The sequence below is a fragment of the Canis lupus genome, chromosome 32 (genome assembly GCF_048164855.1).
Source record: "Canis lupus baileyi chromosome 32, mCanLup2.hap1, whole genome shotgun sequence".
NCBI classification, from domain to species: Eukaryota; Metazoa; Chordata; class Mammalia; order Carnivora; family Canidae; genus Canis; species Canis lupus.
The window spans coordinates 30,041,311-30,057,585 of record NC_132869.1 but is presented as its reverse complement, the minus strand read 5'-3'; the positions used below and the strand labels follow the sequence as shown (position 1 = coordinate 30,057,585).

At 33.3% G+C, this 16,275-nt stretch overlaps 1 protein-coding gene across 5 annotated transcripts in view; it reads left to right on the top strand.

Moving 5' to 3' along the window:
• VPS13C (vacuolar protein sorting 13 homolog C) overlaps nucleotides 1-16,275 on the top strand; it is a 168,828-nt gene that overhangs the window by 140,666 nt on the left and 11,887 nt on the right. For 2 of the 5 annotated variants that reach the window (XM_072808964.1, XM_072808963.1), the window contains 10 exons: nucleotides 112-223; nucleotides 334-447; nucleotides 2,413-2,552; nucleotides 4,175-4,256; nucleotides 5,146-5,259; nucleotides 6,009-6,084; nucleotides 7,940-8,103; nucleotides 9,332-9,377; nucleotides 11,191-11,314; nucleotides 11,871-11,985. In XM_072808964.1, coding sequence (XP_072665065.1) covers nucleotides 112-223; nucleotides 334-447; nucleotides 2,413-2,552; nucleotides 4,175-4,256; nucleotides 5,146-5,259; nucleotides 6,009-6,084; nucleotides 7,940-8,103; nucleotides 9,332-9,377; nucleotides 11,191-11,314; nucleotides 11,871-11,985 — 1,087 coding nt within the window. Of the gene's footprint in view, nucleotides 1-111; nucleotides 224-333; nucleotides 448-2,412; nucleotides 2,553-4,174; nucleotides 4,257-5,145; nucleotides 5,260-6,008; nucleotides 6,085-7,939; nucleotides 8,104-9,331; nucleotides 9,378-11,190; nucleotides 11,315-11,870; nucleotides 11,986-12,711; nucleotides 12,857-13,552; nucleotides 13,651-14,266; nucleotides 14,383-16,275 lie in introns of those variants that run through there. The other 3 variants (XR_012022719.1, XR_012022721.1, XM_072808965.1) reach the window with 3 other exon arrangements.

Here is a 16,275-nt window from a genome sequence, read left to right as displayed (position 1 = left end):
TTTAAGAGTGAGATCTTATTGTGACTTGTGGCCAAAATCAAAGTTTTAACATTGAAAATTGCAAAGTTTGATAGAAATCCTTTTCCATCTTTAACAACTTTTTTTCCTTAGGTACTTTATGGTCCTCATTCAGGAAATGGCCTTGAAAGTTGATCAGGGGTTTCTAGGAGCTATTATCACACTGTTTACCCCAGCAACTGACCCTGAAGCTGAAAGAAAACGGGTAACAATTTTTATTTCTTGGGAAAATGATAAACTAAAAAAAATTAAATGAGCCATTCTTTAACTAGAGAAAAAAATTAAAATAGAAATTCTTGATTTCATTTTTTTCAGACAAAGTTAATCCAACACGATATTGATGCTCTAAACACAGAATTAATGGAGACTTCAATGACTGATATGTCAGTTCTTAGTTTCTTTGAACACTTCCATATTTCTCCTGTTAAGGTTTGTTGTAATATTGTTTTGAAAACAGCGTAGAATTTCTGTAAGATTTTTAAGGGCTTTGTGTACAAATGTGTGTTATTAATTTGTTGTATCAAATATTTAGTGGGAATTTTGTTTGATTAATTGAAATAATTAAGACAATTCTCTGTAACATATGTACAACCATAATTCCCACAGAGAAACCATCAGAGCATGTTCTCTAGTCTTGAATTAATAACCCCTTTATTCAAGGAAGGAGCTGACAAAAGCATTTCTTAATTAAGCGAAGAAGTGCTCACCAACATTTAATGTTTTGGTTGCACTTTGTAACTACTATCACTGTCTAAACAGAAAGCTATAATGGGTGCCCTAACCAGAATGTGAAAACGCTGAAGTAGGTATTATACTGTTGATGTGGTGTTTTTCACCCTTCCAAAATTTGATTGTAACTAAGGGAGTGGAAAATTGGATACCTTTCACTTGCCTGATTTTGTACTTTATGAACCCATTTCCTTTTCTCCTTTTGTTGTTCTTTTTAGGTTTTATAGGAAGAGGTGACTGCTTTAGTAAATTCACAAATGCTATCAACCATAACGCTCTAAACTTGTGTAATGGGCCAGATTTACAATTAAGTAACTCTAAAATATTGATGATCCTTTACATTCTCAAAAACTGTTTACAGCACATTATTTTCAATTGCATACACCAATCCTTTCAGCTAAGTAAATTAATTAATAAAATGGAATTGAATTATTATTTTAAATTGATGTACTAGTTTGGTACTATTAGACATTTATTGTGTTAGGTTTAAAATTGGTAATCATTTTATGTGGTAGATTATACACAATTTCTTTTTCATTATTAAGTGAAAATCAGTTATGAGATTGAACAATATTTTCAACAAATATTTACTGAATGCCTACTATGAAAGTTGCTCCAGAAGGTATGAAATGACTTTATGGAACATAAAATCTGAGGGGAATGTTAAAAATGGTTAATTTATCAATTCATGATTTATCGATTTATAATTCATGATTCACACATTGGAAGTTACGCCATGAAGTTGAATCATTAAGATCATGAGCCATTATTGTTTCCTTATTCCATGGTGACTTTGCCTTAGGGAAAGGCTGGACCTCTGTCCACCTAAGCTTACATTTCCTGGATCTGGACACTGATTCTGCAGATGGACAGAAGTCCACATTAAAAAAAACAAAATAAAACCCAACAACCAGGCTTTCCTAGTTTTACCCCAAGTCTCTTCTGTTGAGCTCTACATTGGTTAGGTAAAATGCAGAATAAGAAAGGAAGAGTCATCTGCTTTATTTGCACAGATAGAACTATCTTCTGCCTGTGTCTTTTGCCACTATTGCACTATTGATGATATAGCACAAGGTAGAAGAAACTAAATGGGAATGTGAAAATCTCATGTCTAAGTATGAGTTGAAGGAGTCTGTGGAAGCTGAAAACCTTATTACTCTTTTAAAATTTATTTAGCAACTTGCTAATTGTTGCCATAACTGTCATGTTGTTGCTACCAATTATTATTGTATAATTATAATATAATTGTTATTGTTAATTATTTCCATGAATTATTTACCTTAATTGGATGAAAATACATGATTATTTATTATTTTAACCAGTAGACATGTTTTGTGTGCCAGTTGACGTGGTTTTCTTTTTCAAATGATTATACTATTTTTGTAAAGTGTTTTGAGCCATTCCATATAAACACAATGGTATTTATACACTTTAGATAAAATTTTAGCTCTTTGGAACATACTAATTTGTATTTTATCAAAAAGCAAATATGAGAATCAGATATTAGTGAGTTACCCTGTGTAGTGTGTAGAATAACAATAACAGCTTTCTTTAGGACTCTGGAAGATATGACATCTATTTGTGTCTGTAAGATTTTGTTCCTATGTATATTAATTTTTGTTTTTGTTTTTAACTTTTATTTATTGAACATTCTTTTTCTTTTAGTTGCACTTGAGTCTGTCGTTGGGTACTGGAAGTGAAGAGTCAGACAAAGAAAAACAGGAAATGATTGCAATTCATTCTGTCAATCTGCTATTGAAAAGCATAGGTGCTACGCTGACTGATGTGGATGACCTAATATTCAAGTAAGATTTATGTTTAAGAAGATGGGGAGGATTTTGTACCAAGTTTGTTTCTAGATATTAATTCTTCCCATTTGGGCTAGAATGTTAGCTTAGGAAATGATCATTCTCACTGTACTTAAAGTTTAGCCTCTTTCTTAATCATGCTTTTTACATACGCTTGTTTTACTCATGAAGAGTTTTATTTTTTCTTCAATTTTTCATATGTTGATAAAACGTGAATGTAGAATAAAAGGAAATATTTTAGTAGTAGCTTATAAATTGACGGTGTTTTAAAACACATATTTAGAGATAAGTAGCCGTATGGTGAGATTTCAGTATGGGAGACTATAGAAAGTAACTCTTTGCAACATTTATATGTGTGCTAGACACATGTAAATTCAATGAATGTTTATTGAATTGAATATCCAGCAATGATATTGGAACAATATCTTGCCTTGGAGAAAGAAAAACCCATTTGTATCATTTCTACCTGCTCATATACTATCAACTTTCATCAGAATGCAAGGGTAAATATAAAATACAAATGAAAAAGACTAAGGAAATTATCCAGGTTAATTGTTGTCAAATCTCTGAGTAGAGGAAATATTCTCAGCTTAAGAGCAATGGGAAAATCTGCAGTGGAAAATAAAAGGTAGATTTGACTACATAAAAATTAAACACTTTTATAACAAAATCAGTGGAAACAATTAGAAAATGAACTGGGAAAATATAATGGCAAGTATAACAGAAGATTAATAGTCCTAATATTAAACTTCGATAAAGCAAACCTAAAGATTCCAGTGCCATAATTGCCAACAGACAGTAAGAGATAATTTGCAAAAGGGAAGATACAGTGGCTGATAGATATTTGAAATACTCTGCTTTAGCATTTATCATATATTATATGAAAATTAAAGAAAATTATCAAAGGTTTCAAAATATGAATAATCCTAAAACTAGAGACAGTTGGTTCTAACAAATGAGAGCTTTTTTTTTAAAAAAAAAAAAAACTATTTGTATGAATGGAAAGAGATATGTTTTTGTGGTTTTCACTCAGTAATTCTTTTATTGAGAATTCAGTAAGAAAAAAAAATCTTGAAATGCAACCAAAGAGTTATATACAAAATTTACATATGGCAGTGTTAATTATTATTGTCAAGATTTGGAAATGTCTGACAGTAGTAGAATTGTTATGACACTTCCACATGACAGAATGCTATGCATCCATTAAAAATGGCTACATAGAGTTTTGAATAACCTAGAGGAATACATATTCACAATATTGAATGTAAAAATGCATGCAAAATGTCTTAAATATTTTTGAATTGGATAGAAAAGAAAGAATTCAAAGTGGGAAATGACAAGAAAAAAATGCCTAAAAAATCCACTGTATAAAGAGATTATGGTTGAGTTTTTCAGCCTTTTTACTCTTTATGTATTTATGAGAGACTTGTATGAGAGTGCACTGTTTTTACAGTAATTTTGTTACCATAATATTAAGATCTCAAACATAAATTGTACCTGGCATATGTACAAATCGAACTGTGAAAGAATTAGCAGTGACTAATTTATCATTGAAATTTTAAGTCTCTTTCTTTCAGAATGTAATCATCATGCCTTTGACTCTTTCTTTATCCTCCCAGACTTGCTTATTACGAAATTCGGTATCAGTTTTACAAGAGAGATCAGCTTATGTGGAGTGTTGTTAGACATTACACTGAACAGGTAACTGCCTATCATAGTAGTTCACAAGGAATATACTTCATAAAATATCAAACAAAACATCTGTATGTGACGGCACACTGTGCAATATTGTTTATCTAATTTACCTCAATTTGCAGTCTCATTACTTTGTAGTTTTCTTAACTTTTTCCCTTTGCAATTATACATTTACCACTTTGGAAAAGAATACTAATGTAGGAGGCATCACACTTATTTTGTTAATGTCTACAGTTTCTAAGCATAATCTGGTAGAGTCAGGAGAAGAATTCTAGGCCAAGCTCTTTGCCATGCCTCAGTTACTCTATGATTTGAATTGTATGCAGAGGCATAGTAGTTGTTTTAGGGTACCATTGCTGTACCATGGAACTCCAGGGTGACATTCTTCTTTCCTTCCTCTGCTGGAAGGTCTTTTCTCCTACAGTGTACATAGACATTATGGTTATTACGTGTTCAAATAAGGATATGTTTTCATTTGTGTTTTGTTTTGGTTATTAATTATTTCCCCATCTAGTTTCATAGTAATAGTGATAGTAACTATTAGAATAACCAAAATAAATAATTATTATTGAGTTAGATATTCATTTAATATGTGTTCTCAGCCATGCAAGGTCCATGTAATCCACCTCTCATTTTTTATATGAGGAGACTAAGGCCTGTAGACCTGTCCAAGGTTACATAGCTGCTAACTGGCAGACTGCCTTGAACCTATACTAGTTTAATGACTGGCACATAGTGAAATCAATTAATGGATGTAGTCATGGTTGTTCTGTATAGATTTCCTTTAACAACCTAATGTAGCCAATATTCTCCTTTCTTCCCAAAGCATCATGTTACTATTTCTTACAGCTACAGCAGGAGTAAAGGACTTAATATATTTTTTTTTCCTCTTTAGTTCTTGAAACAGATGTATGTCCTGGTATTGGGCTTAGATGTGCTTGGAAACCCATTTGGATTAATTAGAGGTCTGTCTGAAGGAGTTGAAGCTTTATTCTATGAACCTTTCCAGGTATTGACCTTTTATTTAAGTATAGGTACAGAAAATGATATTCTGTTTTTTTAATGACTGATAATTTATATTTTAATTGTATCTGAGAATTGAATAATGTTCAAATAACAGAAATACATTAATATCATATTTTATTTAAAATTGCTTGAGATGACATTGAAAGATTGTTGTAGAAGTAATCGAGCATGTCTAGTGTCTGAGTGATAAAACATGCCCAAGTTTTCCAGGATTTCATGTAGTTGTAAGGAGGAATGATAGGTTGATTAACACCATTTTAAGGCTATTTCACTGCTGTGGGAAGGACTCCTGGAATATGAAAGATGATGTTTTGTATTTAGACTTTCCTGTAACCTGTTCACTTACACTTAAGGGATTCAGGAGCTCAAAGTAGGGAGAGTTTTAGCAGGACAAAACAGAACACTTGGGAGAACAAGACTCTGTGGGCTCTCATGCTTGTTACCAGGGCAGCTGGCTTCAGCAGTCTGATGGGACTTGATACTGGGAGTCCAACTTCAGATTATGACTAAAGCCATAATTTATTCCTATCCAGTTTTTATCATCTCACAAGAGTTTCCTGAGAGCATATAGATCTGCTGTCCGTATTTGAGTTACAGTGTGAAAACTGTTAAAGCACAGTGTTTGTGGATCTTCACAGATTCTGTATCTTCCTGGAAACCCTAAAGTACTAGATTAAAAGTTTTAAATTTATTTTAAATAGTAACCTTTTTTTTTTTTTTTTTTTTGACCAGGGTGCTGTTCAAGGCCCTGAAGAATTTGCTGAGGGGTTAGTGATTGGAGTAAGAAGTCTCTTTGGACATACTGTAGGTATGTATCACATATTTATGTGTATAAATATATGTACTTTTTACTACAATTATCTAAAATGCAGGGTTTACCAAAAATAGGGGCACCGGAATGCCTGGGTGGCTCAACAGTTGAGCGTTTAGTTCAGAGCATGATCCTGGAGTTCCGGGATCAAGTCCCACATTGAGCTCCCCACAGGGAGCCTGCTTACATCTCTGCCTACATCTCTGCCTCTCTCTCTGGGTCTCTCATGAATGAATAAATAAAATCTTTTTTTTTTTTTTTATAAGAAGACTTCTCTCCCTCTGCCTATGTCTCTGCCTCTCTCTCTTCTGTGTGACTATCATAAATAAATAAAAATTAAAAAAAAAAGGGGGATCCCTGGGTGGTGCAGCGGTTTAGCGCCTGCCTTTGGCCCAGGGCGCGATCCTGGAGACCCAGGATCGAATCCCACATCAGGTTCCCGGTGCATGGAACCTGCTTCTCCCTCTGCCTATGTCTCTGCCTCTCTCTCTCTCTCTCTGTGTGTGTGACTATCATAAATAAATAAAAATTTAAAAAAAAGAAGACTTCATTCTTTTTTTTAAGATTTTATTTATTTAATCATGAAAGACCCAGAGAGAGAGAGAGAGAGAGAGGCACAGGCAGAGGGAGAAGCAGGCTCTATGCAGGGAGTCTGACCTGGGACTCGATCCCGGGTCTCCAGGATCACGCCCTGGCGCTAAACTGCTGAGCCACCGGGGCTGCCCATAAAATTAAAAAAAAAAAAAAAAAAAAAAATAGGGACACCTGGGTGGCTCAATGGTTGAGTGTCTGCCTTTGGCTTGGGTCATGATCCCAGAGTCCTAGAATCGAGTTCTGGATCAGGCTTCTCACAGAGAACCTGCATCTGTCTCTGTGTCCTTTCTCTGTGTCTCTTACAAATAAACAAACAAAATCTTTAAATAGTGATCAGTTTTCTAATAATCCGTTTTATAACATATGTACCTGCCCTTGTTCTTTTTTTTTTTATAAGCATAATGTGGATTCTAGTTTTCTTTTTTTTTTAATTTAAATTCAATTTGCCATCGTATAGTATAACACCCAGTGCTCATCTCATTATATGCCCATCAAGGAGGGCATATACTGGGTTTACCCAGTAACCCCATCTCTCCACCCACCTCTCCTTCTGCAACCCTTTGTTTATTTCCCAGAGTTAGAGGTCTCTCATGATTTGTCTTCCTCTCTGATTTTCCCCCACTCAGTTTTCCCCCTTCCATTATGGTCCATTTCACTATTTCTTATATTCCACATATGAGTGAAGCCGTAAGATAATTGTCTTTCTCCAGTTGACATATTTCACTCAGCATAATACCCTCTGGTTCCATCCATGTTGATGTAAATCCTACCCTTGTTCTTAAATGAAAAATAATATAGACTCCTAGATTTGTTTATATTTCTTTGTAGTGTTGAATCAGTGTGATTTTTTAAAATACAATATTTTTTAGAACAATTTTAGGTTTACAGAAAAATTTTGGAGAATCAATGTACTTTAGTTTTATTCCTCTTCTTGGTAAATGGAAAATGTAAAATACATTTCTGTATGTTTGTATATGAGACAGAATCTGAAGCACCTGTTTAAAGCAAGGGGTGCTGTGTACTGTGGTAATGCTCTTTATTTATTTTTTTAAGATTTTATTTATTTATTCATGAGAGACACAGAGAGAGGCAGAGACATAGGCAGAGGGAGAAGCAGGCTCCACACAGGTAGCCTAATGGGGAACTCAATCCCAGGACCCCAGGATCACGCCCTGAGCCAAAGGCAGCTGCTTAACTGCCGAGCCACACTGGGTTTTTAAAGAAATAATGTGATTTATTTCTCTGGGTCTTCTAATAGGTGGTGCAGCAGGAGTTGTATCCCGCATCACCGGTTCTGTTGGAAAAGGTTTGGCAGCAATTACAATGGACAAGGAATATCAGCAAAAAAGAAGAGAAGAGATGGGTCGACAACCTAAAGATTTTGGAGATAGCCTGGCCAGAGGAGGAAAGGGCTTCCTACGTGTAAGTCTCTTATACTGGATATTCAAGAAACCCTGAACTTTGATGAACACTTTAGAATATGTACTTTAGCTGGTTTCTTTGAAACTTGGAATATTACTTATGAGTAAAGGTCTGTCAGGAGCAGGAGTGATAAGTTGTGGGCTTTTCTGTTCCCTTGTATGCTCTCCTTCCCCGATATCACTGTCACATCTATCCCCCAATCCCAGACTTAGTTTGGCACTTGGGCTGGAGTGAGAACTCTGTAATGATGGCTGGTTAGCATTCTTCTGGAAGGCAGAGAGGCAAAGCAGAGAGAAATACGGTAAATCATGGTAACTAGAGGGAGGAGGAGTTGTTCAGATCATTATCAGTTGACCATTTCTGTAGAGGGGAAGGTATACTAACTAAGCATTCATAAACCAGGAACTGCCTTCCATTGTTTTTCAGCACTTTAAAAATTACACAAGTAATATATGAATATTCTCTTACAAGTAATTATAAGAATTTGTAAGTTCTGCTTTTAATAAATAATGGAAATATTTTAGATAAAGCTATAAAGTACTATTTGATCACCCTCACCTCTTCCCAGAAATTTCTCATCTTCTCAACAGTATATATACTTCAGTTCTCTTTCTGTGCATTTGTATAATATATAGGTGGTCTTATTTACTACCATTATTTGACAAGTATTAAGAATGTATAAATGTATTACTATTTTAATTTTGGAAACAATTTCAGGAACTATAATTTCTGTGTTTGTACCAGTGACGTATAATGTTGTATAAAAGTGCTTTACTTATCAGGCTATTTGGGATTCTTCACGGGACCCTTTATTTTCAGTTTTCCACACTTACACTAAATTACAAATTTATTTCACTAAAATTTATCATTGGATCTTAGGGATTATTTGGCTCAACTCATTCATTTTACTGGTATGGAAACTGAGACTTAAAGAGGTTGAATCAGTGGTTACATAGCTAATTGGTGCCAGATCCAGATGTAGAATATTTTCACTTGCTTTCCTATTCTTTCTATCATAAAATTTTACTTCTATAAGATTCTTTTATTTAAAATTTTCTATTGTATAATATTTAAAAAATCATAGTGCTCACTTAAGTATATGTTGTTCACATTATCAAGTAAGTCCTCATTCTTTAAAAAAATTATTTCTAGTATGTATGTAGAGACCTCTAGTGGTTGGCATAAGATTAAGCACCTTCCATTCAGGTTTATGATTGATATTTTTCAGGGAGTTGTTGGTGGAGTAACTGGGATAATAACAAAACCTGTGGAAGGTAGGTTGAGAATGTTTCATTTGTGTACAAAGTCTAAAAAGTTGATATGTAATAAACATAATGTTATTGCTACTAGTTATTTGATTGAGAGAATTTCTAATTTTATGTTCATAGTCTTAAATTGTTTTTTAATGAATGTACTTTCCTCAGAAAGTAGAGTCTATGAAGTAATAGACTCTGATTCAGATTTTGAATGTAATTTTCAGCAGGACGATAGTTAAACTAGGTTCCTTTAGGTCCTGAATAGCAACTGATTCGTTTTTTTAACCCTCTTTAAAAAGTGCTTTAATCAAAACCCCAGTTGGCTTTTTTACAGAAATTGATAAGCTGATTCCAAAGTGTATATGGGAAATCAAATGACTCCAAATAGACTACAACAATCTTGAAAAAGAACAAAGTTGGAGAATTTACAGTATCCAATTTAAAAACTTATCATAGGGATCCCTGGGTGGCGCAGCGGTTTGGCGCCTGCCTTTGGCCCAGGGCGCGATTCTGGAGACCCGGGATCGAATCCCACATCGGGCTCCCGGTGCATGGAGCCTGCTTCTCCCTCTGCCTATGTCTCTGCCTCTCTCTCTCTCTCTCTCTGTGACTATCACAAATAAATAAAAAAAAAATTAAAAACTTATCATAAAGCTATAGTACCTAAGATAATGTGTTACTGGCATATGTATGGACATATAAATCAGTGGAATAGACTTGAGATTCCAGAAATAAACCCTTACAATTGTGGTCAGTTGTTGTCAACAAGGGTGCCAAGATAATTCCATGAAAAATAACCTTTTCAACAAATGGTGCTGGTATACTTGGATATAAACATACACTTTATGTGTCTGACAACAACTCCACTTCTAGGTATATACCCAAGGGAATCAAAACCATATGTTCACTCAAAAACTTATATATAAATTTTCACAGAACGTAATAGCCAGAATGTGTTAGCAGCCTAAATGACTTCCAGTTAATGCACAATTAAGCAAAATGTGGTATACCTTTACAATGGGATAGTATCCAGCTGTAAAAAGAAATCAAGTACTGATACAAGTACAGGATGGATGCACCTTGAAAACATATTGCTAGGTGAAAAAAGCTGGTCACAGAGACCACATATTGTTTGATTCCAGTTGTAGGAAATGTTCAGAATAGGCTAATCCATAGAGATAGAAAGTAGACTAGTGGTTGCCTTGGTCTGGAGGGCAGGGAGGAAGGAGTTAAATTGCACAGGATCAGGTGAAGATGGGTTGAAGGAAGTAGAGAATGATCCCAATGGTCATGGGGTTTCTTTTTGAGATGATACACATTTTCTAAAAATGATTGTGGTGATGGTTGCACAATGCTAATAATGTACCAAAAACATTTAATTTGTATACTTCAGTGGGTGAATTATATGATATGTGAACTATAAGATTCAGTAAAGTTCTTATATTTTTAAAAAAGTACACTGCTTGGAAAATCTCCTGATGGTAGACATAAAGAGAAAAATTTCTGGTCATTTTTTTAAGAATCGAAGGTTGTAAAACATGAGCATAACTCAGGATGACCTGGAGGACATGTTAAAACATTGATTGCTAGGACCTATTTCCTGGGGTTTCTGATTCAGTAGGTCTAGGGTGTGGCCTAATAATTTATGTTTTTAACACATTTTGAAGACCACTGGTTTTTATGGGTTAGGATTAGATTTAACTTCTTTAGAAAGCCAAAATTTAGAAGCGTCCTGAGTAAAACAGTTCAGTATTTGACTCAGGCTTTTGTTGAGTTCAAACTTGCTTATTATAAAATATCTTTATACACTCATTATCCTGGTTCTATAAAGGTGCCAAAAAGGAAGGAGCTGCTGGATTCTTTAAAGGAATTGGAAAGGGGCTTGTGGGTGCTGTGGCTCGTCCAACTGGTGGAATCATAGATATGGCTAGCAGCACCTTTCAAGGAATTCAGAGGTAATTAAGTATGCGTACTGTGTGCAAGGTATGTGTCTGTGTGCTTATGGTTGCTAGGAATATATAAACGAGTTAAACACTGCCTGTTCTTCAGGATGTGGAGGTCTAAGTGAAAACTATGATGGATCACAAGGTGGGGTGCCACCAGAAAGGAGTAAGAAGAGACAGCTTTTACGGTTCACTTTCTCTTTTGTTCAACAAATGTTGATTGGTACCTACTACATGCCAGGCCCTGTGCTAGCTGCCTATACAGAGTGGACAATCTAGTCCCTGCCTTTGTTATTTTGTTATTTTCTTTTCTCCAAGGAAAGGTGGGGAAACTTGGAGTCTGACAGACTTGGTTTTATTTTTTTTTTTTTTATTTTTTTTTTTTTTTCAGACTTGGTTTTAAAAAAGACTTGCCACATTATAATGGGCACATTATTTAAAATTACTGTTTTTATCAAGTGCTGATATCATATGAAATGTACAGAATTTAATATACATATGTATTTCTATTTATAATTTTGAAAGATTCTCATATATTTTCTTATATTTATTCTGCTGCCCTATACAGGGCCGCAGAATCAACCGAGGAAGTGTCCAGGCTCCGTCCCCCTCGTTTCATCCATGAAGATGGCATCATTCGCCCATATGAAAGACAGGAATCCGAGGGCTATGATTTATATGAGGTATAAAATCTCTTCTTCGTGGTCATGGGTAAAATTTAATATTAAATATTTCTAGGACAAGGATTTCATGGGTCGTTCTTAAAGTTCCTGATTCATGAACTTCATTAAGGATTACACAGGGAGCATGGTTTGTAGAGTAGAATTTATTATCTATTTTTTTATTTTTGCATAGTGTGTTAAATCGGAATGACTGGTAGTTTTTTTCTACACAAGAACAAAGAATTTTTGTGCAGAGAGGATGTTAAAAGATGTCATAGGCTTTTTACTACTTGTGTGGTAGTTCATTTAGTTAACTGTTTACTTTGGTCTCCTACTTTTGTAGCTAATTATAGGAATTCCACTGCTTCTTTTTCTCCAGGCCAAATTAATTTATTTGGATTACTCTGTAAATCTAGATTTATTCAGGTAAACAGAAACTAGAGGAAAGAGAAAAAGATTATGTACAATGACAGTCTTTTTAAATCTTAAAAATATTTTAAGGTGGATTTTTTTGGCTTTTATTTTAGTTTTAACTTCACTACATTTAAATAATACTACATACATATGTAAATTGCTTTTCTCCCTTGACTGGAATCCCCCCTCCCAAAAATTTAATGTTTCCCTGCTTTGACCTCAAAATAATATGATTCTTTATTATTCTTAGCCTTTGGTTTTTATTGTATGTGACTACATTTTATCTTTCTGCATGCTTCTAACTTTATTTTCTTTCTTTTTCTGCCTACACAGCAAGAACCGGAAATACAGGAGTAAATGTTTCCTATACTACTACTTGATTTCATCCTTAAAAATCAAAACAAACTGTGGTATTAATTGACTGTCTTTGATTTATTTAGATTGAGTGTTCATTTCAATGAAGTTTTCTTTACAACTCTCACCTCTCAGCTTTTTATTGTAGTAGCTTGACTACAAACAAAGATGATGGTATTCTTAGTAATACTGCACAGGAATAAGAGATTAGTAAAAAAAATTAGAGGGTGTAGGAAATAAACTCTCCTCTTTTTTAATTGGTGAAAGACTTTGTGTCCAGAAGCAATTTTACTATCATTTTGAAAATTTTATCTTTTCTTATGGTATTCATGTACTTTCAGGTAAAGTTGAAAAATAAGGACAATTGTCAGGTCCAGTCTATTTTGTATTCTTTACATTTGTGAGTCCTGATGATGGAATTACATAACTCTGTTTCACACATCATCCGAGATTGAATCAAATTATAGGGGTGTTAACTGGGGCATATGTTTTAATAATTGAAATAGAAGTAGCTGTTGGTCTGTCCTTAGACCTCAATAAGAGTTGAGACATGAATTTTGAGAACATGTTCCCTTAATCTCTGTTTTTTTTTTAACCTCTCAGTACTTTCACTGGACAAATGGCAATCATATTATATATATATTACATACATCCTCAGCCATTAGTATTTTTGCTTTTCAGAACTTGAATCTTTTTTTTTCTTTTAAAGATTTTATTTATTTATTCATGAGAGACAGAGAGAGAGAAGGCAGAGACTTAAGCAGCCATTAGCATTTTTGCCTTTCAAAACTTGAATCTCTTTTTTTTTTTTCTTTTAAAGATTTTATTTATTTATTCATGAGAGACACAGAGAGAGAGGGGCAGAGACTGTATGGAGTCTGATGTGTGGGACTTGATTCCAGGATCATGCCCTGAGCTGAAGGCAGCCGCTTAACCACTGAGCCACCCAAGCATCCCCAGAACTTGCATCTCTTTGTTGGTTGTGCTTATTTCACATGTTTTAATTAACATAAATAGGAGTAGAACATGTAATTCGGCAAATTATTTATGTGTCCATTGAATTTATATATAACTTTATTTTTATAGATATCTTTATTTTTAAAAACCAATCCTTTTTGCTTTTAAGTTCTTAAGGAGGATTTATCTTAATGAGAACAAAAATTATTCTAAAGTGTCATTTTGAAATTGGTACCCTAATAGTTCTGAAAATCAATTGTGTTTTGATTTCTCTTCTTTTATAAGTGATAGAAATGTTTGAAATGTTTGATTTGATTTAGCAGCATCTTATCTGGCAACTTTCATTCTTCTCCCCAAAATTGAAACCAAAGTGTAAACTTATATTTAATGTACCGTCCATTTGTAGAGAGTGAAACGGCTGACATATAACTGTTCAGTTGGATTATGTATTGTTTAAACTGCAGTTACTGAAAGAATAAATTGAATGCTTCTTATTTAAAACAAGCACTTAAAGAAGAAAGAATGACACCTAAAGATCAGCCTAAAACCATAGCTGACAAACTTTTCTTGTGCCTAGATAATTGAGGGTTGGCATAAATGTCACCGCATGTACAGTTTCTCTGAGAACCAAGCACAGTAACTAATTCAAGATGCTGTCTTAAATCATCACTAATAATTAGCCTTCCTTCTTAGGTAAAAATAACAATTTTTAATTTTCCTGGATATATTGCAATTTTAATGAGACTTGACTTTTGGGAAATTGTATAACTTGTTTAAATTTTTTTCTTATGGTTTACTTTTTGTTTGTTTAGCTCTTTATGTTATTAATCTTGTGATTTCCCTTTTTATAACTGTATGTCTATAAGCACAAAATTCAAGTAACTTTTTATTATTTTAGCTGAGTATCTTGTCTGATTTATTAGTTTTTGTTATGATATCAGACAACCTTTTAAACTTTATATTATTATAGTTACTGGAAAAAATAGAATGATTGTACATTAATGAGAGGACTTGATAATTTTTTTCCATGAGTAACAAGGGTAGGCATAGATAGTTAAATTCAGGCTATTTCATTCCTTGCCTCTCTTGCTGTAATCACTTTGGTATGAAGTATTTATTATCTAAACTGTGCTGGATATACAAAAGAAGTAAGACTTCAGTCCTTAAGGGACCAAGTATATCAAAACATGTAGTATTAACACTAGAGTGTAAAAATCTGTCCTCCCAGCCCTTACTGTAATATGGGTACATTCTAAATTATTTGGGCATCTTTTCACTTACCCTATTTTCCTTTTCTCTTGAGTATTGCTCTGTATTCTTGACTCAGCTTGGAAAGTTACTAAATCATATACTATGTTTTCATAGGATATACTTTCCTGCTTATCCTTTATTCTCCTAAGATAATTACTGTTTACACATGCATATATATTATATGTACACACATATATATGATACATATATGAAATATATAAAAATAGTTTTTATTTAATATTCTCTTGGTTCACATGCTTATGACTATATAATATTTAAAATGTTTGTTGCTTTTTAATTTTAATTATATTTTTCCATGTTCATAGAAATACTTCATTCTCAATTCTTGCATTACCATCTCTTGAAGTAAACTTAACAATGTGTATTTGACCATTCCAAGTTGTTGGCCTTAAAAATACTTGTTATTTTACTAATAGTAATAATTCTGTGATAAACATCATTATACATATTGATTTTTCATATATTATTTCCTTAGAATTTACTTGAAAATATTGAATGCTTTTGCTAAATATTGTAAATTCCTCAAGTTGCATTTTGGGAAGGGAGTAAATATTTTATCAACTATAATCTGGTCTTCTGCTGCCATCAGTGACTCAATATCTTAATCTGATCTCAGAGTGTAGTGGATTTTAGTCATGCTGAAAACAGTTTCTATCATGTAGTAAATATGATGATAAATTATACTTTAAAAGCTTTCAGTGGTTCAGAATACAATAGCCTGATAACTAATGAAAATGCATACACAATGGAAAGTGGGTAGTATTTCTTTTACATTGCATCTCACATCTAAATATTTTAGCATTTAAATTTCAAAGCTAAAAATAAATATACTGAATTGTTCTATTCATTTCCCATTTTCTCTTAATTAAAGAACTTAAGGTATAAATGTTAAAAGATTTTAGCTAATCCACAAAGGCAAGATGTGAAACAAGTGACTTAAATACCACTTGTCTCTGAGACTCATTCTAAGATGAGATCCCACTTCTGGGATTCATCTTCTTTGTTCTTGGCTTTTCATAACTGTCCAGGAATGACTGAACCAAGAATTTTTGGAAAATGTGTATGTAAGCATTGAAATAACAAATGTGTTTTCTCTGCTTGTGATTATTATCGATTGTTATCCTTTTAATAATATTGATGTATTCTTGGTTATAAATGTTATAGTCTTATTTATTAGTTATATTTATGTTCTGTAGTTTCATATACATTATATCATCTGATCCTTAATCATGCATTATAGATAATGTCAATAATATTCGATTAGCATTAATTATAAAAATAACTATTTTACTCATTTTTTAATGTGTGCTAATT